This window comes from Kogia breviceps, chromosome 8 (assembly GCF_026419965.1).
Source record: "Kogia breviceps isolate mKogBre1 chromosome 8, mKogBre1 haplotype 1, whole genome shotgun sequence".
Taxonomy (NCBI): Eukaryota; Metazoa; Chordata; class Mammalia; order Artiodactyla; family Physeteridae; genus Kogia; species Kogia breviceps.
The window spans coordinates 8666152-8690773 of NC_081317.1; the positions used below are offsets into that span (position 1 = coordinate 8666152).

At 40.0% G+C, this 24622-nt stretch overlaps 1 protein-coding gene across 2 annotated transcripts; it reads right to left on the reverse strand.

The window, feature by feature from the left end:
* Positions 1–1473: 1473 nt before the first annotated feature.
* ZBTB43 (zinc finger and BTB domain containing 43) lies at positions 1474–23616 on the reverse strand. 2 transcript variants are annotated; one of them, XM_059073104.2, is made up of 3 exons: positions 23460–23616; positions 19097–19220; positions 1474–4438 (listed from the first exon to the last, which is right to left on the reverse strand). In XM_059073104.2, exon 3 carries the CDS (start codon positions 4413–4415, stop codon positions 3012–3014), a length of 1404 nt encoding a protein of 467 aa, XP_058929087.1. In that variant the 5' UTR covers positions 4416–4438; positions 19097–19220; positions 23460–23616; the 3' UTR covers positions 1474–3011. The 2 variants fall into 2 exon arrangements, with proteins under 2 accessions (XP_058929087.1, XP_066896815.1); XM_067040714.1 differs by lacking the exon at positions 19097–19220 and having other exon boundaries at positions 23460–23601.
* Positions 23617–24622: the final 1006 nt, after the last annotated feature.

A 24622-nucleotide genomic window follows, 5' to 3' on the forward strand; every position in this document is an offset into this window, starting at 1 on the left:
AAATTAAAGGCATAGCATAAGTACTAATATTAAATACCACTGGTGGTGCCTTGAAGCCCTGTCCCACTGGGATTGGAGAAAAACCACAGTTAAGACTCAAAGTAGGGGACAAATACCTTGGTTGTAGGCCATTGACAAGATCCCTGAAAGACTGTTTGGAAATGTTAACCCCCTGCTATCCAAACTCAATGGGAAGGATAAAGATTTTCTAAAGCTGTACTGAGGGTAAGGAGAGAGACTATCTAGCCAACCCAGGGTGGGCAGGAAAAAAAAAAAAAGGTAGTAATATAGTATAATCTCCTAATCCTAAAAGCAAAGTTTATAAAGATTCACTTTTAACATCCAAACTAAGGCAATCCCCTTCCCCCGCCTCTCTGAACACGGCCAGCATTTCAGATGCCCAACCACCTCGCAGGGTCTGGCTGACCTGATTAGCAACTCTAATTTTTACAAAAACCCCACTCTCATAAAAAGCTTAAAACTGCAGATGTGAGGAACTTACATTTTATATTCTACATTTAGTAGCTGATGTACATATAAGGAGTTCAATAAAAGATATCCCTCTCTTCATAACACCTTATATAAGTCCCAGCACAAATGACTGCTTCCGAAACTACCACCAAAGAGCTGCCCAGTAGTCCTGGCTGAACAAGAGCTCTTCCTCACCATTACACATGACGGGGTGCTGTGCTGATCTCAACATAATTGAAGGACCATGATTTTTCCAGAATGTTTTTATTTTACCTCTCAGACTCTTCTTCCCAAGTGTCCCAACACTCATTTGAATATAATCTTTAATAGAAACCAGCACATCAAACCTTCCAAACAGGGAAAAAATGGTTTGCTGATAACCATGGGAGAGGATGATCAGCTTCTGGCAGAACAAAATGGCTTTACTGCCTTAGTACTGAAATTAGTAGGAGTAATACAACCATTTCTCCTCACAGATAAAGGCTAGGCTCACACCTAAAACCCATTGCTTCTAACGCGAGAAAAAAGAAGGAGCGATTGAGCTTGATTGTAAGTCACCTCTATATTCTCTGTTAGGTACACAGAGAAATGACTGTTAACTGGTGAAGTTTCAACACTAAGAGAAGAAGATATTAATGTGGCAAACAACCAAGAGGTAATTATCTAGTTTCTAGGTTAAAAAATCTATCTATCTATCTATATATATATATATATATATATATATACACACATATATATACATATATATATTTATAATAAAGTTTTAAATACAAAGTGCTTTTTATATATCGAGAATGATACAGTGTTAATGAATACATCCCTGTTTTGTAACCTCAATTACAAGAGTTAACTGGTAAGTCAGTCCTTCTTTCCCCTTTCCAAACAACATTTAACCAGTAAATGCCTTGATGGTAGGAGCTTGAGGATCAGAGGCCACTGCCAGCAAAGTCTCTCACTTTAGAGCAAAGCCAAAAAACTTTTAGAACAAAATTTCACCCCAAATCCAAGAAAAGTTATTTTTATTTTAAGGAAAAAAAGTTTCCACTAAGAAATAATAAAGACGGTAAGTTTACGGAAAAGTTAACATAACAGTAGCACCCTGTCCCTACCCTGGTGACAGCTTCAGGTATGTTACACAGCTTAAAACATCCTGAACATGCTTCTTTTTTAACCTAAAACCTCTGAGTGATCCTCAGAAAAGGTCTCAGAATAGCTGCTTTTCTTGTTTTTTGGTAGATATAGCTATGTGGACTTGTAAACTTATGCAGCTTTATCTATAATATGAGAGCATGAATCTGTGGACTACTTCCTAAAATTAGGACTCTTCCTTTCCACCTTTTCAAACACATTCCAGCACTCCTAGAGAGCCAGGAGGATTAGCTCAGTGTACCCCTATACGAGTATCTCCCCCACCAGTGTATTGTCAAGACTCCTCTTTTCTCGGGTAACTGTACCCCACAACTCGCCCTGCCCAAGTATAACCTGACACTCAAAATTCTGCTACTCGGCTACTCTCATTCTGACAGTTGGAGTGTCACTGTAGCACTCTATTAGCTCCTGAAGTTCATAGGTAACTCTCAGCCGTGACTTCTGGCTCCTTCCCAGTAACTGTGGTCATTGACTGACCTCTTCAGGAAGCACCATAATCTAAGACAGAGTGAATCGGCTGGAGCAGCAAATGGTACCGTGGTCAGAGTCAAAGCAGGCTAGATGTCTACTAGCCACAGAGCAGATCCCCCTGTGTGGATGCTACAATTAAACGGGATTTGGGACAGCAAACCACTTAGAAATACCTATGTCTGGCACCCTAGAGAATTACAATTAGAAACAGTTGTTTAAACTAAATGTTAGTACTAAAATATAAAACTCTGACTTATCAAGAGTCTGAAACACACTGTGACAGTGGCATCTTACAGAATTTGAAGCTTGTACCATAAGTTATTTGTTTCTTACTTAGAATGTCACCCTCTTAGTATCTCCATAGTTTTGGTTAAAATACCCTTTAGAAAGAATAAACCCAGGTAAGAGAGCTCTGGTAATCAACTTAGTATCCTAGGAATCACATTATTTGTAGCTATTACATAAGTAGCATTTCATTCAGTGAAGCAGCTACCAAAACAAACTCACATTACCTAAGTATCTATAGTAAGAGCAAAATAAAATTCCAATATGACCTTGTAATAATGAGTGATCAAAAACTGCTGCCACCTGAAATGGAACTGGTGGGTTGGAGTCCAATTCCAAGTGCAGGTGTCTCTATCACCAAGTCCACCTGCCTCATTCACAATGGGCCTGAAGGTTTACCTTGCCAGGTGTGAGGTGGGCTAACTTATCCCCATTACCCACTCCAGGCCTGAAACATACAAATTTGAAGAATTAAGATTTTTTAATTGGCCTACTTAGAGCTGGTCTTTCAGAAATATCTTCCTTTTTTTTAAGCTTCTCTCATAATAGCAAGTAGCACGCATCATCTGTGCCCAGATTTGCATAATTACCATAGTTTATTTTTGTGCCTGCCACTCAAGGGCCAGAGCCTATTTTTAGTTAGCCTCAGTCGTATTCTGCTCAGCCTTTGCAGCTTCGTAGGACTTGGTACAAGAAGTCACATGCCTGTGGAAACTGTCCCTCCACATAAACCTCTTTGCACAGATATTACACTCATATGGCTTTATGCCTGTGTGAATTTTCATGTGGCCCACGAGATGATGCTTCATTTTGAATTTCTTACCACAGACACCACAGCCATAAGGCCGAAGGCCAAGGTGCATGCTCATGTGTCGATCTCTCTGACTCTTGTGAGTGAAACTTTTCCCACACTGACAAGGATACAGCTTGTCGGTGGCTGAGAATCCTAGGTGGGAAGCTTCTTCTTTAATCCCTGTTACCATTTCAATATTCTCACTGTAGCCTGTTGCTAGGGCAGCCTCCTGTCTGTGCCCAATGAGATTCCCATCCGACCTCTCTCCGGAAAACTCTTCCATGGAAGAGCCATAGAAATCCACCTGCTCGTCATAATTGCTTTCATCAGCCTGTTCATCAAACTCTGCTTCCACTTTCTTTTCCCCGATGTGAAAGTCTTCCTCTACTCCCGAGGGCTGGACCGAGTGCTCTGTCTGCATGGTGTTGATGGACTCTGTGACCTGGTGTTCATCGTAGGATGCATGCACATCCATGCCCTCGCACGCTTGCTCAAAGCGCTCAGGCTTCACATGGATCCAGCGTTTGTGAGCCATTATGCTGGGCTTGCTGTACATGGGCCGGGTGTAGTGGAACTCGGCACTGTCGCTGGCCCCCTCCTCCCCATCCTGGCTCGCCATCTCAGTGCTCAGCCGGTCATGCTCTGTGGACGAGTTGCTAGGAAGGTATTCATGCTCGGTGAGCTGAGATGACAGCTCGTCTTTGGTGCTCTCCTCTTCATTCTCTCCATCCCTCAGTTCCTGGGCTTTGGGGAAATCTGTATGGCCCCCAGAGCCCAGCTCAAAGCTCTCTACCAGGCCGTTGTAACTACTGCTGCTGGGAGACTGGTGGTCACTGCCATGATTTAGCTTCTGACAAAGGACTGTAGGGTTTCCTTCTAAAACCTCAGTGCATTTGTCTACCACATGCCACATCTGGAGGAAGCTTGCTGCTGTTAAGTAACTAACAATTTCTGGAGCAGGCATTACTAGACGTCCCGTGTAACTTGACAGGAGAATGTTCTCAAACACTCTGGGGTTCATCACATCAGGCAAAACAATCCTCCTGCTGTTTTTCAGGAGTACCTGGTCACAAAAGTAGGGTGAACTGGCAGCAAGAACGGCTTTGTGTGCTCGGAAAATGTGGCCTTGGACAACAATGGAGACATCACATAATTGTCCTTGCTGGCGCTGCTGGTTCAGTTTCTGCAGAATGGTGCTGGAAAAATCAGGAAATTCTACTCGAAAAGAGTTTGTTCCAGGCTCCATTTCATCACAAATCTTGTTTGGTGCTACAAGAGAAAGAAAAATTAGTACTAATTCCAGCCCAAAGAGAAACTTATTGATCACGAAGAAAACTAAGACAAGTTCCACAGTTCCATATAGTCCCCTGGCCTGTGGGCATGGTGGGTGGAGCATTCATCCCCCAGAGCAAGGCTTGCAGGTGCGAGTGTGCCAAAAGCAGGAACCAGTCACCATTCTTTATGGTAGTAACTCTTGATACCGCCTGTGTCTATGAGTGGGAAAATAGAATCCAAAGGTATTTGTAAGCTATATAAATCTCAAGTAAAACAAAGTAAATATTTCTAGTCAAAACAAACACAATACCTGTTCCAAATGACAGAATTTTTAAGAGGCCTCAGATTCAACCCACATTTGACAAGTTGGGGTGAGGAAGGAATTGTGGAAAAAAGGAAAAGCACATGTAAAGGCTCTCAGGCAGAAATGATCGTGGTAACTGCAAGGAACTGAAAAGAAACCACCAGGCTAGAATCCACTAAGGGGGCAGGGGTCTGAAGAGGTGGGGCCAGAACAGTCAGGCCTTTGGTCCTTCAGCACCACAGGGGTGAACTCGCGAGGTCCCAAACAATATGGGTTTCTCTAGTTGCTGTCAGCATTTTAGCCCTTTAAGAGCTTCTCATGATGTGAAACAGAACGAAATGGCAAGGCAAGGTATTCTATCGGGTGATCTCCAGATTGTTTCAAAAGTTATAGAACAAAGAGGATGGTAAATACTGTCCCTGTTACTGAATGAACTCAATCTGAAAATAAAGGTATAACAAAGAATACGGGATTGCCTGTGGCATTACTGTAAATATACTTTGTGGGATGAGTCAAGCATTAGAGACAATTCCTAACAAGAGTGATCAATGAGATGAATTCTGCAGCATGCTCAGGCCCCATAATTCCATAGTAAATTAAAACAAACCAGAAAACTCAACTGATTTATTGGTGCTATTTGTCACCTAGGTCTAATACCTATCTAAACATTGCTAAATACCAGATTTCCTAAGTATGAGATAAAAGAAGCAGATAACCCAACAAAGGTTGAAAGTTATCTTTCAGAGATAGGGAGAGATGCCAAGAGAGAAACTAATGTTTCCTGAGTAATTACTATATATTGGGTGGGCCAAAGTTTGTTTGGGTTTCTCTGTAACATGGAAATTTTTGGCCAACCCAATACCAGGAATGGTACACCTTTTTTCACCTAATCTTTGTAACGACCCTGCAAACTTAGAGGACTGACATTCTTAAGTTCACTATTTCAAGTAACTTTCCTAAGGCTAAAATAAAAGCTAGTTTTTATTATGTTGGCATTTGAAATCTAGGTCTCTATGACTCCAAAGCCTATGCTATTTTCCTATCACATCACTGCCTCTTCTAGGAAGATGCTAAAATACCAGATTAGTCATTAATAATTTAAAGAGGTAAGGCAGTGTTTTTAGGATGAAGTATTAATTTATGGTTTATAGCTCTTAAAATATTTCATAATAATTTAAAACAAACAAAAAAAATAAGACCAAGAAATAAATTATTTAGGTATTTGTAATTTCAAAAGGAAAAGTTAACTATGTAAATGTATATAGACTAGAGTTATGTAAATTCTGAGAACTACATCTGGATTCTCTGCTCTCATCAGTAAAGAATTTTGATTTTAGCTATTTGAAAAAAGGAAGGGGGGAATAAAACACACGCATAAAAAAATTTACAAAAAAGCTGTTAAAAAAAAACCCTCCACCACTTATTCCTAGTCCCTCACCTCCGCCGGAAGGAAATCACCTTTAACAAACTCCTGTATATATTTCTAGAAACTTCTCTGCACATATATCAGAATAAATCATATACATCCTTTAAAAATTCCTACCCAAATGGGCTCATTACCTACATTCTATTCTGTACTTAGCTTTTGTCATTCAATGTATCTTGTAGAACATCTGACATACTATAAACTGATTATGTTCCCCAAAATGCATATGTTGAAACCCTACCCCAATGTGATGGTGTTTGCTTTGGGGGATGATTAGGTCATGAGGGCAGAGCCCTCCCCAATGGGATTAATTAGATTCATTAGTCCCTTATGAAAGACAACAGAACTCCCTTGTCCCTTTGGCCATATGAGGACACAGTGAAAAGACAGCTGTCTATGAACTAGTGAGTGGGCCCTCGCCAGAGGCCAAATCTGCTGGTACCTTGACCTTGGATTTCTCAGCCTCCAGAACTCTGAGAAATAAATTTCTGTTGTTTATAAGCCACCCAGTCTATGACACTTTGTTATAGTAGCCCGAATGGACTAAGACACCACATTAGCATAAAAAGAGGGAACTCATTCTGCTTAATGGCTATACAGCTTTCTCCTATGTGGATGTATGATAATTTAGTCAGTTCTCTTCTTACAGAATTTCAATTGTCTGGTTTGTTTTTGTTTTTGTTTTTGCGTTACGCGGGCCTCTCCCTGCCGTGGCCTCTCCCGTTGCGGAGCACAGGCTCCGGATGCGCAGGCTCAGCGGCCACGGCTCACGGGCCCAGCTGCTCCACGGCATGTGGGATCTTCCTGGACCAGGGCATGAACCCACGTCCCCTGCATCAGCAGGCGGACTCTCAACCACTGTGCCACCAGGGAAGCCCTGGCTGGGTTTTTGAAATTATGACTATCTTGGCATATCCTTGGAAAAAGCTATAGGATTATCTCTACCAGTGGAACTGCTGGGTCAAAGGACTATGAGTTGACATTCATATATATATATATATATATATATATATATATATGATTAATTTCCAGAAAGGTTGCACCAAGTCACACTCTTACCAACAGTAAATGACAGTGTCTATTCCCCTACACCCTTACCAATGCTGGACTTTATCAAGCAAGACAAAAAAGTTTGCAAATCTCCTAAGTGAATAATCCATGATTCACTGTTTTGATCAACATTTCTTTCATTATGAATGAGACTCATATTCTATTCATGTTTACTGGTCATTTGTTTCTCCTATATATTATCAGTCATATCCTTTGCTCAAATAAATTGAGCAATTCATCTTATTGATTTGTAAATTCAGATTAACTTTGAAGTTTGTGTAAATTATCCAATCTTTGCTTTTATGGCTGCAGGATTTTGTGTTAGACACACAAAGGCATTCCTGACTCCAATATTACTTTTAAAAAGTAAAAAGAATTATTTAGGTTTTATTCCTGGCACCATTTTTTAAAAAGGCATTTAAACCTTTAATATACAAAGAGTTTATTTTGGTATAAGGAGAAGGTTAGGATCCAGTTTTTCCTTTTCCCTCCAAAATGACAAGCCTGTTTTTACTACACTATTTATTGAATAACTCATCTTTTCCTCAAGATTTCAAGTATCTGTTGTGGAATTTTATGTGACCGAGATAAGGCTTTTAAAAACAGTTCTATAAAAATAAACGCCATAAGCGATGTTAGAGAAAATGGTGGAGTAGGAAGCTTTAGGTGTCAATCCCTCCACTAAAACAACTAGTAAACTGTTAAAATGATCAGAACAAACCATTTCTGAACTCTGGAATCTGATCAGACACTTACAGCAACCAATGCAATGCTTGATGAAAGAAGAGGCTGCTAAACCTCGTTAAGAGAGCAGCGTGCTGCAAACCAGCAATAATCCCCATTCCTCAACTCTGCCACAAACTGCAGGTCAGTGGCCCAATTTCCAAGAGTGCCTGGCTGATGCCAGGGTGGCAAGAACAACACTGTCCAAAAATTTGGGGTTTTGCATCTTGGCTAGTCTGGCCAACCCACACAAGCTTTTTCTTGGCCCCCTCAGGCTGCAGTGGTTTTCCCAGTGGCATCCATCGGAAGATTTTAAAATACAAACACTACTCCCCATTCCTTGGGCCCAAATATTTAAGAAATCTCTGTCAGGACACAGCCTATCACACAGATAAAGCAACAGAAACTTCCGTGACTACATGCAACAAGGAATACAGACTTTGCAAAACAGTTTAGAAAAAAATCACCATACAGACAACTGCAGCCATCAACAAGAAACAAAAAAAATCCCCTAGGAGGGGAAGAATCTGATTTCAAGAGCTACCACATTAGGAATACTAAAAATATCCAGTCCTGAACCAAAAATTACAAAGTATACAAAGAAAAAGGAAAATAGGGTACGTTCACAGGAAAAAAAGGATTAGAAACTATCCTTGAAGAATTCCAGACATTGTTAAGTGCTAGGCAAAGCTGTTAAAGTCAAGTGTCTTGGATACGCTCAAATTGTTAAAGAAAACTATGGAGAAGGAACTAACGAAAATCAAGAGAACAATGGCAATAAAGAGACAGAAATTATAAAATGTAACCAAATAGAAATTCTGGAGCTGAAAAGTGTAACAGCTGTATTATGGGCTGAGTTGTATCCTTCCAAAATTCCTATGTTAAAGCACTAATCCCCAGTACTCCAGAATGTGACTATATTTGGATTTAGGGCCTTTAAAAAGGTAATTAAGTTAAAATGACGTTGTTAGGGTGGGACCTAATCCAAGCTGACTGCTATTCTTATAAGAAATGAAATTTGGACAGAGAGACATCAGGCATGCGTGCAATGTGAAGACAGTGAAAAGTTGGCACCTGCAAGCCAAACAGAAAGGCCTCAGGAGGAACCAAATCTGCCAACATTTTGATCTCAGACTTCTAGCCTCTAAAATTGTGAAAAAATAAATTTTTGTTGCTTAGGTCACCTAGTCTGTGGTATTTTATTATGGCAGACCAAGGAAACAAATAAAAGTTGAAATTAAAAATTCATAATAAGGAGTCCAATGGCAGATTTAAGCAGGCAAAAGGAAAAAAATTCATCAAACTCAAATGTAAAGCAATTGAAATATCCAGTCTGAGGAGTATAAGGAATGAAGAAAAAGAAACACAATCTGAGGTACCTATGGAAAACCAAATATACCAACGGGCAAATCAGAGTCTCAGAAGGAGAAAAAAGAATAGAAAAGATATTAAATGATATAATGATTGAAAACTTCCTGAATCTGATGAAAGACATAAACTTTACACATCCAAGAAGCTTAACAAACTCCAAGGAGATAAAATTAAACAGATCCACATGAGATACACTGTAAGTCAAATAGTGGAAAGCCAGAGACAATGGAGAATCTTGAAAGCAGCAAGAAAGAAGCCACTTATCACACAAAAGGGAGCCTCAGTAAGACCAATAGCTAACTGCTCATCAGAAACCACGCACTCAGAAGGCAGTGCAGGACATCTTTAAAGTGCTAGGATAAAGATCTGTCAACCAGGAATTCTACACCCGCAAAACTATCCTCTCAAGAATGAAGGAGAAATTAAGACATTCCCAGATAAACAAAAGCTAAGGGTGTTTTGTTACTAATAGGTTTCCTCTACAAGAAATGATAAAGGTGTCCTTCAGGCTGAGATAAAAGAACACTAGATAGTAATTCAAAGCCATATGAAGGAATAAAGACTACTGGTAAAGGTAACAGCATAGGTAAATATAAGAGCTGATATTATACTTTTGGTTTACAACTCCTCTTTTTTTTCTGAATGATTTAAAAGGCAAATGAATAAAACAATAATTATAAATCTATGTTATCAGGCACACAATGTATTAAGATGTAATCAGTGACAATAACAGTATGAAGAGGGAGGGATGGAGATGTAGAGGAGCAGAGTGTTCATATACTATTGAAACTAGCTAAGTTTAAGATGTTAATTGTAAACCTCAAGGTAACTACTAGGAAAATAACTAAAAATATACATGCAAAGGAAAGAAGGGAATCAAAACTGTATACAAAAACAAAACAAAAATCTCAATTAAAAATCAGTAAGGGAGGAGTTGAGGAACAAAAAACATGTTAAGATACACAGAGGATAGCTAGAAATAAATGGTGGAAATAAGTCCTCCTTTATCAGTAAATTACTTCAAAGGTACATGGATTAAGCTCTCCAATTAAAAGGCAAGAGACTGGCAGAATGGATTAAAAAACATGGTTTATCTCTATGTTGTCTATAAGAGACTCACTTTAGATACAAAGGCACAAAGCTGTTGAAAGTAAAATAATGGAAAAGGTATTTCATGCAAAGAGAAACAGAAAGAGCTACAGTGACTATATTATTATCAGACAAAATAGATTTTAAATCAAAAAGGATCATTCTATCAAGAATACATGACAATTAAAAATATATATGTACCTACGGCTTCCCTGGTAGCACAGTGTATAAGAATCTGCCTGCCAATGCAGGGGACACAGGTTTAATCCCTGTTCCAGGAAGATCCCACTGAGCAACTAAGCCAGTGCGCCATAACTACTGAGCCTGCGAGCCACAACTACTGAAGTCTGCGTGCCTACAGCCCATGCTCCGCAACAAGAGAAACCACCGCAATGAGAAGCCCACGCACCGCAACGAAGAGTAGCCCCCTCTCGCCGCAACTACAGAAAGCCCACACGCAGCAACAAGGACCCAACACAGCCATAAATAAATAAATAAATTTAAAACAAACACACACCCAAAACATATATGCACCTAACAAAAGAAATGTATATGAACAGAATTGAAGAGAGAAACATACACATCTACAGAACAGGTGGAGACTTCAATACCTCACTTTCAATAATGGATAGAAAAATAGGACAGAAGATCTATAAGGAAATAGAAGACTTTAATAACAATATTATAAATCAATTATACTGAAAAAACACATAGAGAACACAAACAGAAAGGAATGAAGTTCTGATATATGCTGCAACATGGATGAACACTGAAAACGTTACACTAAAACAACGTGCTAAACATTTATGTAAGCCAGACACAAAGTACAAATGTATAATTCTACTTATGTGAATTATCTAGAATAGGCAAATTCAGAGAAAGTATATTAGAGGTTACCAGGGGCTCAGGTGAGTGAGAAATGGGGAGTTATTGCCTAATGGATAGAGTTTCTATTTGGGATGATGAAAATATTTTGGAACTAGAAAGTGGTGCCGATTGCACAACACTGGGGTATAATTAATGTCACTAAATTGTACACCTGAAAATGGTTAAAGTGGCAAATTGAATATTTATTTTTTTACCACACATGAAAAAAAAACTGGAAAAAAGTCATGTAACTTTATTTTTAACTGTGTCGAGGAGGTAATAGTCTTTGTAATTTATTAAGTATCTGACCTCTACCCTTAAATTTGAGTGAATGTGGGATTTCTACATATTCCCTTAACTTGTAACATGCAAAATCCAAACCTCTCCTAAAGGTTTTCCTGCTATATAAGCAATATTTACAAACTCACAGGCAGTTGTGACCTATATTAATAGTACAGTTGCCATTTCAATTGTTAAGAGTTTCATAAAAGTAATTAACTCACTAAAAATAATTTTTTAAAACCCCACAACATAAAACACTATATGCAAAGTACTGTGGGAGATTTCTAAGATGATGAAGGAATGTCACTGTCCACAGCTTATAATCTGGTAGGGAGATAAAAAACATGCATACAACCCTGTTATTCAATGCAAAGCCTGATAAAAGCACCACAAAAGAATTATAAATCCAAGAGGAATTCAGAGGCGGGAACCTGGTATACTCTAAAGTTATATATCCTGTCACTATAAATTTTGGTGTCACCAGGGTAAGAGGAAGACTTGAGAGCAGCATATAATTCTTCCCATCTACTACATCCTAACCAAAAAATCTCAGAAATAAAGAAAAACTAGCCTGAAAAGTTGGGATCAGAGTTATCTATATGCAACAAATTTTAATTAAGGATATAGTGAAGATGGGGCCAGGATAAAGGGAGACACTGACTTGGCAACTCCACCTGCTGTACCAGGCAATTCTGGTAGCAGTAATCCTGACAGAGGACCAACAGATACCTGTTCATTTGGAAGGCCTGCAGCTAAAAAGCCAGGGCAGACCACAGGAAAGGTCTTGCATATTGGCAACATTCAGAGATGGCTGCATTGGGATACCAAAGGTTGCACACTGCCTCAGCAGAAAATTTTTAAAGACTTGACATGAGAGGGTAACTCCAGGAAGGAGGCAAAAACATAGCCCATCCTTTGCCAGCTGGGCCAAAGAGACAAAAATAGGCCCCTGGTAAAACAATTTCACCAACACAGAAGAAAGTGTTCAAACTCTCCTAACAATGCCTCAGACCTAGCCTCCAGCCCCAGCCATTTTACTCCAGCTAACCTTGGTGTCCATATAGTCAGCCCATCCTCCAGCAAAAGAGCTAAGAGTTGATTATAACAGCATTCAGGTATACAGTGAAGGACCCCAAAATAATCCTCCCAAAAAGGGGGAAATTTTCAGACCTGAACAAAATGTTTCCCAACGGTTTTATTCTGTAAATAAATGGGGTCTGTAAATAGATTCTACAATAACCAAGAAAAAGAAAATAGTAAAGTGTAAACAAAGAGTACAGTTTAGATAGCATTTTAAAACTGATTTCCACAAACGTGAAAACGCAATCTCCATGAATGAAGTTTAAGGAAGAGAAGACAAAATGAATGCTATGAATGACTCATTCATAGCATTCATTTGATATGAAAAATGATATTAAAAAAGTAGAATGATATGAAAAAGAGTCAACTGAATTAAAGACAAGATGTAAGGAAACTAAAATAGAGCAAAAATTTAAACAGGCAATAAGGAGCAGAATTGCAACTATAGAAAATGGAATCAATGATATGGAAGGCACTTTGAGGAACTTTTATGCAGGAGGAAGATAAAAATATGAAAACAGCAAGGGAGAAGATAACAGAACAGGAGAACAGAGAATAGAGATCCAACATATGGCTTAATTAGCGTCCTTGAAAGAAATAACAAAACGAATGGAGTAGAAGGAATAATCAAATAAAATATTTAATAGAAGAAAACTTGCCTGAGTGTAAAGCCTTGAGTATTCAGAACAGTCTTGCCTCAGCAGTGGGGACAAATCAGCCCTAGACAAAATGCAGTTCTGGTCCCATTAAACAAAGCTTAAAAACAAGCCTCACACATGCCGCGGAGCAACTAAGCCCGTGTGCCACAACTACTGAGCCTGCATGCCACAACTACTGAAGCCCACATGCCTAGAGCCTGTGCTCCACAACAAGAGAAGCCACCACAATGAGAAGCGCGCGCACTGCAACGAAGAGTAGCCCCTGCTCTCCACAACTAGAGAAAGCCCGCACGCAGCAATGAACACCCAACGTAACTGAAAAAAAAAAAAAAAAGCCTCAAATGGATTAAAATATTTCCAAATAACTTAACTGTGTTCCAGAACAAAGCTTAAGGATATTTACATAACACAAAAAATCCAGAACCCAACAAGGTAAAATTCATGTCTGGCATTCAATTAAAAAAAAAAATCACCTGGGATGCAAAGAAGCAGGAAAATATATAACCCATATTAAGGAGAGAGAAAAAAGAAAAAAACTGATCAACAGAAACAGACCCAGAAATGACAAACTTATACAACTGGTAGAAAATTCTACATCCCATGTGTTCAAGAAAATAGAGGAAAATTAAGCATAGTAGGTAGACAGGAAAACAAACAAACAAACAAACAAACCCAAATTGAACTTCTACAGACAAACACTGGATGGGAATAACAAAAGAATCAACATGAAGTAAAGATTAATGTAACACAAACAACCTAAAATAGAAAAAAGCTGAAAAAAAAAAAGGAAAACAGGAAGGGGGGAAAGAGTATCAGTGAGTTGTGGGACAACTACAAGGCACAAAATTGGAGTCTCTGAAGGAGTGGGAGGGTATAAAGCCCAAAATTTATTTGAATAACAGCCAAAATCTTCCTACAGTTGATAAAAACTATAAAGCCACAGATCCAATAAGCTCGACAAACCCCAAGCACAAGAAGTATGAAGAAAACTATACCAAGGCATATCATAATCAAATCACTGAAAACTAGTAACGAAGAGAAAATCTTAAAAGCAGCCAGAGAAAAAAGATTCATTGTGTACAGAGGACCAAAGGTAAGAAAGGTTGCAAGCTTCTTGTCAGAAACAATGCCAGCCAGAAGAAAGGAGACAATGCAAGACAGTAGACATCTTTAAAGTGCTGAAAGAGAAAACTGTCAACCTAAAATTCTATACCCAATCAAAATATCTTTCAAAATGAAGGTGAAGTACTTTTTTAGATATAGAAAAGAGAATAGAATCCATCACAAAAAAGGTCAAAAGTAAAAAGAACAAGTACATGAAAACAAAAAAATTTCAGACAACAATATTATTATCAAAGTAAATTCAATGTAAAAAGCATCAAATGAGGTGAAAGTTTATTGATAACTGATGAATTCTATAATTCACATGAGGGTTGCCTTGTGAACTTGTATGTGTAAACGTAGTATAGTTTTCAAAAAAAAAAAAACACAACAGTGACAGAAACATAATTATAGTAAGAAATATAAATGTCCCTCTTTTAATCTTTAATAAATTAATAAGGCAAAAGATAATAGGTTTAGACTGGTTATCATTAATAATGCTAATTTAACTGAAACATACAACCTCTGTATCCTACAAATAATATATCATCTTTTTCAGTTTCCATAGGACATTTACATAAATGATCATATAAGTGGCCACAGAGAGCATCAATAAATTCCCCAAAGTAGAAATGCATACATGAGCTCATTTGATTACAAAATAATAAATCTAGAAATGTCAAATTCACAAAAGTAGGAATAAGAAATGAAATATAATCACATGATAGAAACTTTTAAAAATAGAAAACAATTTTCCCCTAATAAATTTTAAAGTCTCATTGATAAAAACTTTACAGAAAAATATAGAAATCTAACAGATCAGTAACTATGGAGACATGATAAAACATAATCAAATGACTGCCCAAAGCACAAAGGGAAAATTCTTTAAAACTAATTCCTACTGTTTCAGAGGGGGAAGAAGGAAGAAAGGGAACAGATAGGAGAAAATTTGCTAATTATTTTTTTATAAAACCATGCTATCAAAACTGGACAACAAAGAAAAAACTGTAAACCTATCTCACTTATTAACACAGAAAGAAAAATTATAAACCACATGGCATTCTGGTTTATTTTAATCTCTTGTAGGTTGAGTGTATTATGAGTGTGACACATTGAAAAAACTGAGTTACTGGTACCATCAGAGGGCACGATGCTATTTTATAATAAAATTACCACCAGAAGGCCCTCTCAAAAGCTCTTTTCCATTCAAGACTACTGCTAGTGGCCGGTACATCATTACCTGTGCTTCCTTCGACAAGTGACAAGGAGTAGTGAGAGATAAATCTGGAAGGAATGACTGGTACTATCCTGCTGAAGGCTGAGTCTGAGCTTTAAATGTGGGCACTGGAGGCAGCACTGAAAACTTCTGTGTGACATGCTGTGAAATACGTTCAGAAAGGATAATCTGTTGATGATCTTAAAGCAGGAGCAAGTCTGAAATAAAGGTCAATTCTAAGATTTCAGTAAATACGCTCTAGGTTTGAGGCAATGAAAGTAACAGTGGGTATGGAAAACAGAACTGATGGGACTAACTGACTGGGTAGGCAGGAAGATGCAAGAGTAGCCCAAGGTACACATAATACTATCAAGAAAATGAAAAGACTACCGAATGTAAAATAATTAGCTAGTGGGAAGCAGCAGCAGAACACAGGGAGATCAGCTCGGTGCTTTGCAGTGACCTAGAGGGCTGGGATAGGGAGGATGGAAGGGAGGCTCAAGAGGGAGGGGATAATGGGGACATGTGTATGCATATGGCTGATTCACTCTGGTGTACAACAGAAACTAACACAGTATTGTGAAGAAATTATACTCCAATAAAGATCTATTAAAAAAGAAAATGAAAAGATAACCTACAACATGGGAGAAAATATATTCAAATCATATAATTGATAAGTGACTTGTATCCAGAATACATAAAGAACTCTTAAAATTCAATAATAAAAAGACTACCCAATTGAAAAATGGGTAAAGGATTTGAATAGATTTGAATCCCCAAAGAAGATATACAAAAGAGCATACAAAAGATGTTCAATATCATTATTCATTAGGGAAATGCAAATCGAAACTACTATGAGACATCACTTTTCACCCACTTGGATGGCTATGATAAGTAAGACAGATACTAGGGCTTCCCTGGTGGCGCAGTGGTTGAGAATCCGCCTGTCGTTGCAGGGGACGCGGGTTCGTGCCCTGGTCTGGGAAGATCCCACATTCCGCGGAGCAGCTGGGTCCGTGAGCCATGGCCGCTGAGCCTGTGCATCCGGAGCCTGTGCTCCACAACGGGAGAGGCCACAACAGTGAGAGGCCCGTGTACCACAAAAAAAAAAAAAAAAAAAAAAGTAAGACAGACACTAACAAGTGTCTGTCTTATCCTCCTGAGAGGATATGGAAGGATTAGAACCCTTATACATTGCTGGTGGGAATGTAAAATGGTGCAGCCACTTTGGAAAACAGTTTGGCAGCTCCTCAAAAAGTTAAACAGAGTTATCACGTAACTCAACAATTCTACTCTTAGGTATGTACCCAAGAGAAATGAAAACATATGATGTCCACAGAAAACTTATCTATGAATGTCTGTAATAGCATTATTCATAATGGCCAAAAAGTGGAACCAACTCAAATGTCCTCAACTGATGACTGGATAAACAGAATGTGGTATATCTATAAAATGGAACATTATTCCACTTTATTACATACTATATGTATTATGCAATTCTTTTGGCAATAAAAAAGAATGAAGTATTGATAGATATGACAACATGGCTGAGCCTTGAAACACTGTGCCAGATGAAAGAAGTTAGGCACAAAAGGCTAAATCTTGTGTGATTTCATTTATATGAAATGTCCAGAATAGGGAAATCCAGAGACAAAAAGTAAATCAGCAGCTGCAAGGAACTACAGGGCGAGGAGTGACTGCAGATTGGTTTCTTTTTAAAGGGGAGACAAAAATTCTAAAATAAGTTGTGGTGATGGGTATGCAACCCATTAAATATACTAAAAAAACCCCTCTTAACTACCTATGAATTATATCTCAATAAAGCAGTTTTAAAAAATAGAGTGATGCAAGGTAAACTAGTTACCAATCCCAACTGGGTAACTAGAAAACTGTCATAATTAGTAGGAGAGGTAACAGCATCTACCATGTATTTAACACATGTATTGTAACAGACTCTGTGCAAAGCACTTTTTGTATTTTCATTTAATCCTGGTAACAACCCACTCAATAGATATTTTTTATTCCTATTGTATAGAATAAGAAATAGACAAAGAGGCTAAACTACTTGCCTAAGGTCATATAACCAGTAAGCAGTGAATCTGGAATTTAAATTCAAAACACTTGCTCAGGCCCAATAGAGTCTGAGAGATGAGACAGTATGGAAGGTAAAGATGAGTATTTTCACAAATAAATACCTGAAACAATCTACAAGGTTCAACACATTCATAAACTCCAGAGCAAATTATTTACCGTATGTCACCTTGCAAAGTTAAAAAAAAAAATCCAATAGTAACAGTTCTAAAACAAACACACCAATCCCAGCTAACTCCCTCCATTGTTCACTGAGATTATCTGGCTTTTTTTTAAAGCAGAGGACAAAGGGTAAATATTAAAGAATCACTGAACTAGGGCTTCCCTGGTGGTACAGTGGCTAAGAATCTATCTGTCAATGCAGGGGACACAGGTTTGAGCCCTGGTCTGGGAAGATCCCACATGCCACGGAGCAACTAAGCCGGTGCACCACAACTACTGAGCCTGTGTGCCACAACTACTGAAGCCCACGTGCCTAGACCCTGTGCTCCACAACAAGAGAAGCCACCGCAATGAGAAGCCGGCATACCGCAATGAAGAGTAGCCCCCGCTCGCTGCAACTAGAGAAAAGCCCGTGTGCAGCAACAAAGAACCAATGCAGCCAAAATAAAATAAATTAATAATAATAAAAAAAAGAATCACTGAACTAGATGACCTCCAAGATCCCTTCCAACTGACAAGTTTAAAAGTAGTATTTATTATTCAGCTGAGGAATTGTATGTCAAGTTTTATATACTATTTAAAAACCAATTACATATCCTAAAAACACAGAGGACAACAATATAATAGGGAAGTCGACCCACGAGTGACTTTTCTTGAAGCCCTCCAGAGATTTCTTAATCATGGCACATGGTAATTTGCATGCTTACTGTAGAGAGCACATTTTAACACAGTAAATATTAATTTAGTAAATCTCTAGACTGGCACAAATGTACAATAATACCAACACTCCATGCATATAAAAATACTTTAGTCAAATGCTTTACAGTTCACAAAGCAGACTGTAAACTTGGGTCTGGCAATACCCCTGCATCATCACACTCACGAGTTAAACTAAAGCTCAAGAAGGTTAAAAGATCTGTCCAAGGTCACATATCTCAGAAGTGGTATGTCAAGATTTAAACAGAAGTCTAATTCCAAATCTAATATTTTTCTAAGTTAAAAAAAAAAAGTCACTTAGCAGAAAATTTCTTGGAATTTAAATGCTCTAACAGTACAAAGTATGGCAGTGATTGGCCTTAAAATGTGCAATATATACTCCTCAGAAGAGAAGTAAAAGAACCTTTCCGGTCTAGGGCAATTAAATACAACTACATTATTATTTTTTACTGAAAAAGAAACCATTTTAGTAAATAATTTTAAAAACTGCATTTTTAGCAAGTTTATGGCTTACCTAATGCAAAGCTGTATTCCTGGGATAAAGTTCCTTATGCCATGACCATCAAAAAGCAGTATGAATGAACGAGGAAGAGGAACCCATTTCTTAGTTTTGTTTCAAATTAAAATCACATTGATTTCTGAAAAGAAAAATCAGGTTGAAAATGTAAGAGATGCTGATGCTATTCACTGTGTACCAGCGCCTTGCTAATAAATACTATACTTGTGGGTGACTGGCAGAAAGAAAATTAATCATGACTGATATTTTTTGGTTATATTAGCTTTGTTTCTGCACGTTCTTAGCTTCTGCCTTTGTATTTTTTAAATAAACTTTTTTTTTTTGGCAGTATGCGGGCCTCTCACTGTTGTGGCCTCTCCCGTTGTGGAGCCGCGGCACCGGACCAGGACACGAACCCGTGTCCCCTGCATCGGCAGGCGGACTCTCAACCACTGCACCACCAGGGAAGCCCAAATAAACTTTTAATTATGGGATAATTTTAGTTTTACAGAAAAGTTGCAAAAAATGTTGAGTTCCCATATGACTGTCAGCCAGTTTTCTTTTAATGTTAACATTTTGTATTACCATGGTACATCTGTCAAAAATAGGAAACCAACACTGGTCGTTACCTATGTAATTTTGCAGAATTAAACTATCCTTTGCAAAAGTGTTTTTGGCCTCCAGACCATTATCAATCAATACCCCTATATTTTCTAATTGGAACACTGTAGCCAAAGAACTTAGTAAAACCTATTTTAGGGTTTTTAAAAAACAAGCTACCTACTTTGTGCAAGCCACAGCTGAATGTTTACTTTAAAACTTCAGGGCAAATGGTCCATTGTGGTAAATTCTTTGAGATTCAAAAGAGAAGTTATTGTTCTAACCACTAACTCCCCACTTATCAGTCATCCTGCCATTACATTACAATAAAGCCAAGGAAATGTTTTTAACTGCACCCTCATATTCATTAGAATTCCGGATAAGAAGCTCAATCAAGAAAGCAGAAGGAAGAAACACTTGCTGGTATGCATGTTCTACGTACCAACAAAATAAAAGTTTTTTCCTCAGTATGTTACAAATAAGACAAAAGTCTCTTTCTATTCTAATTGCAAACATAAATAAGGTAAAAAGGAAAAGTTCATGAAAATAATATAGAACTATATTCAACTGATTATAAGGCACATTTTTTTCACATTTTAAAATTTCTGAAATCAGGATGTGATGTCCAGGTGGAAATTATAACAGTTGTCTCTGCCTAAGACAATGGTAGAGCATCTCGCCTCATCAACGTTTCTGATGGCACAAAAGATGACACTGTGGAAAAGCACGGATGCAGCTCTGAATTGAAAAGTATTCAAGAGTAGGAAGGTTAAAAAGGTTAATGAACACTTTAACAATTTATTTCACTTTTCTTCTTTTTACACATACACGAGTATCATTTTAAAATGTCTAGGGACTTCCTTGGTGGTGCAGTGGACTCTGCGCTCCCAATGCAGGGGGCCTGGGTTCAACCCCTGGTGGGGGAACTAGATCCCACGTGCATGCCATGGCTGAGAGTTCGCATGCTGCAACTAAGGAGCCCGCCCGCCCCAACTAAGACCTGGCACAACCAAAAAAAAAAAAAAGTCTAAGTAAGTTTAAAAATGTAAAGAAGCGTATGTAATAGCTTAATTGGCAGTGTTTTCCTTTGGTCGTACATAAAATAATCGATGGGGCTTCCCTGGTGGCGCAGTGGTTGAGCGTCCGCCTGCTGATGCAGGATGCAGGGGACGCGGGTTCGTGCCTCGGTCCGGGAAGATCCCACATGCTGCGGCGCTGAACCTGTGCGTCAGCTCCGCAACGGGAGAGGCCACAACAGTGAGAGGCCTGCATACAGGGGAAAAAAAAAAAAAATCGATGGTATCTAGGATTCAATATGGTAGTAATTCAGCTGCGACAACCTTATAAGAAACCTTGAAAAACTAGCTTACAAACAAACCGATAACTTAGATGAGAGAACATAAAACAAAGGTCTTCCCCATCAAAAAACACACAAGAATATAACACAATTTTTCATTATTATAATAAAAAGACTATTTTTCCAACCCTAAGAGTTTTCTTCATGTGAAAAGTTAAAATCTTCCTCAAATTTTCTGCTTGTGTAGCAGATTCCTGCACTGAATCCAATGAATATGGAGGGACAGCCAGGGTGGGAACCTGCTACAAGTATAAATTTTTAACTAAATTCTTTCAACCAAACTCCTTTTCTAAGGACCTTGGCTGTGAAGAGCAGGCATCAAGAAACGTAAGTTCAGGGCTTCCCTGGTGGCGCAGAGATTGAGAGTCCGCCTGCCGATGCAGGGGACACAGGTTCGTGCCCCGGTCTGGGAAGATCCCACATGCTGTGGAGCGGCTGGGCCCGTGAGCCGTGGCCGCTGAGCCTGCGCGTCCGGAGCCTGTGCCCCGCAATGGGAGAGGCCAGAACAGTGAGTAGGCCCGGGTACCGCAAAAAAATAAATTTAAAAAAAAAAAAAAAAGAAACGTAAGTTCAACTAAATGTTCCTAAAAGCTACTGAATGAATTTTTAAAGTCACATTTTTCATAAAGCTTGTTAATTCCAGGAATCTACACTTAGCAATTTTTTTGGTAAAAATATACCTAACATGAAATTTACCATTTTAACCACTTAAAGTGTACAATTAGTGGCATTAAGTACATGTATGTTGTTGTGCAACCATCACCATTATCCATTTGCAGAACTTTTTCATAATCCCAAACTAAAACTCTGTATCCATTTAACTCTCCACTCCCTCCTCCCACTCAGCCCTTGGTAAACTATACTCCATCTTCTGTCTCCAAGAATTTGACTATTTTATTTTATTTTTTTATTTTTTGCGGTACGCGGGCCTCTCACTGCTGTGGCCTCTCCCGTTGCGGAGCACAGGCTCCGGACGCACAGGCTCAGTGGCTATGGCTCACGGGCCCAGCCGCTCCGCGGCACGTGGGATCCTCCCGGACCGGGGCACGAACCCGTGCCCCCTGCATCAGCAGGCGGACTCTCAACCACTGCGCCACCAGGGAAGCCCCCAATTTGCCCATTTTAGATACCTCATATAAGTGGACTCATACAATATTTGTTCTTCTGTGTCTGGCTTATTTCTCCAGTGAATACTTTTGTAAAGCAAAGAATGAAGAACCCCAAATCATTACGTTTCTCATAATTTAACTGTACACAGTGACACAATCACTGAACTAAGCATACAGCTCTCCCAGAAATTCTGCTCCTGTTCCATGAGCCCCAAGGGGCAGAGGATCTCAGACCCTTCCTTAGCTTGGAGACAGGCCTGGTTAAGCAGCTGTAACTCAGAAAGCAGGCTCTTTAGAACCCTAGAGGCCACGTGCATGGAGCAAAGGGAAGTAGGGAACTGGGCAGGCCTGAAAAACCACGGTAAGAAAAAGCAAGGATTCATCAAGCTACTTTGGCCCTGAGATGGCCTTCTCTCTGTCCTCCAGGAGCTCCTGCACCCTGACACTTAGGTTGGGCGACACCTGTCAGAGTTGAGGTCAGACGGCAGTCTAGTCGCTGACATTGTCACCCGTGCAGGAAGCTTCACAGGGTCATGAGTCACCTTCCATGGCTCAGAGGTCAGGGCAGGCCCGCCCAGAGAAACCCAGTTAGGAGAGGCAGAAACAAGACAGAACGACACACGATTGGCAGAGAGAGAGAGAAACACAGATGGGCAAAGAGCTGGACCGACAGGCAGGCCATGAATGAGTTAAGGACTAAAAGGGAAACACAGGGTCAAGAGACACAGAAGCAAGATGGAAACAGAAATAAAGACAGGGTCCAAATACTCAGAGATGGGTTCGAGGGAGACAAAGTGGAGAGAAATACAAAGCCGACAGGAGCCGAGTTGAGAGGCAAAAAGGGCAGTTGACAACAGGTGACACAGACAGCAAAAAAGGTGAAACATAGAGGTAAACAGAGGCAGATAACAGCGAAGTCCCGGCGTAGTCTTTCTCCCGGCCTTGACTCGATCCCGAGGCCGCCAAGCCGCGCCCACTCGGCGCCCCCGAAAGGCCGGCGGCCGGACTGACGGGGGGGGCAGGATCTCTAAGCGCTCTGGCCCGCTGAGGTCCGCTGCCGCGGGGTGACCTTGGGCGAAATGCTGCCTCAGGGGCCTTGGGGTCGCTGTACGCGCGCCGGGCTGGCCGGAGACCGCAGGGGTCGTACCCGGGGTGCCGGGACTCCAACGACCCGCGCGCGGCTTCAGCATCCCGGTCGGCGTAAGGGGCCTGGCGGTGCCAGCGGTGCGCACGCCGCGACCTGCAGAGAAGCCCTTATACCTCTCCGGTTTCCCTTCCTGCCCCCTTGCTATCCGTTGTCCAAACTCCGACATACCTGCCAAGTCCTCTACGCTCACATAGCCCACCGGTGGGATACTTTCCGCCGCCGCCGGCGCCAGGCCCGTTCAAGCCGTCGCCGCCGCGACCGCCTCAGCCTGAGCCTCCCGCCCCCGGAAACGCTTCCCGGTCCAGCCCCCACCAAAACTGCCAGTGCTTCCGGGGGTGCGTCAGAGAGAAAGCGATGTGCGCATGCGGGACTCGCGTTTGGGGCGGGGCGTCAGGAGCGTGCTCAGAGAGAGCCGGCGGCTGCGCAGTATAACCTGGAGCAGGTCAATCTGCATTAGGGACTCTAAGGGCCGCCGCTGAGAGTTGAGCGGATACCGAGTCCTAAACCCTTTGACCTATCTCAGCTTGTCTAGCAGAGATTGTGTCAAATCCTTCTGTGCTTCCACAGAGCCTTTGGCTTGAATTGGATGCTCGGTAAGTGTTCAATGAAAGGACCAGTGCCCTCTGTGTGGCAAGCACTGTGCCGGGAACCCCTAGGAAAAGCTCCACCCCAGCTGGAGGGAATGACTCATAATTGGTCCAGACTCTTCGTGGTAAGCTTATTCTCATTAGCCAGTAGTCGGACTAGGCATAAGCATGTGACCAACTTCTAGCCCATAATACGTATTATAGAAGTCATTGAGTGGGGCTTCTGGGAAAGTTCTTGTTAGTTTATCTTGTTTTTGTTTTTACGGAGTCCACTAGGACTTATAGTTGAGTGTGCTCCTTAAGTGCTTTGCCACGGCCTGCAAAGCAGAAAGATTGAGAGAGCCCAGGTCTCATATGACATTAAGCTACAGTTTCAGCTTTGGACTGCTTACTCCTGGATGTTTGCTGCATGAGCCTAATAAACTTACTTGGACTTATTTCTAGTAATATTATAGACTGCATATCTCCAAATATAGCGGCAACAAAATATATAAAATTGCTAGGAGAAGTATTGAAAATACCCTTTTTAAATGTATAGATAACCTTGCGAGAAAGCCAGGAAAATCATCTGAGGCCAGAAAGGGAGCAGAAACATAAGCCTAGGAAGTTAGAATTAATGTTCAGTAGTTATGCACAGGTACAGTCTGTATCTGTTCTGATTGGTTTGGTGCATATGCCATACTGACAAATATTTTGAAAATCATCTCTGGAGGTAGGTAAACAATAATGCTACTACCAGCTATG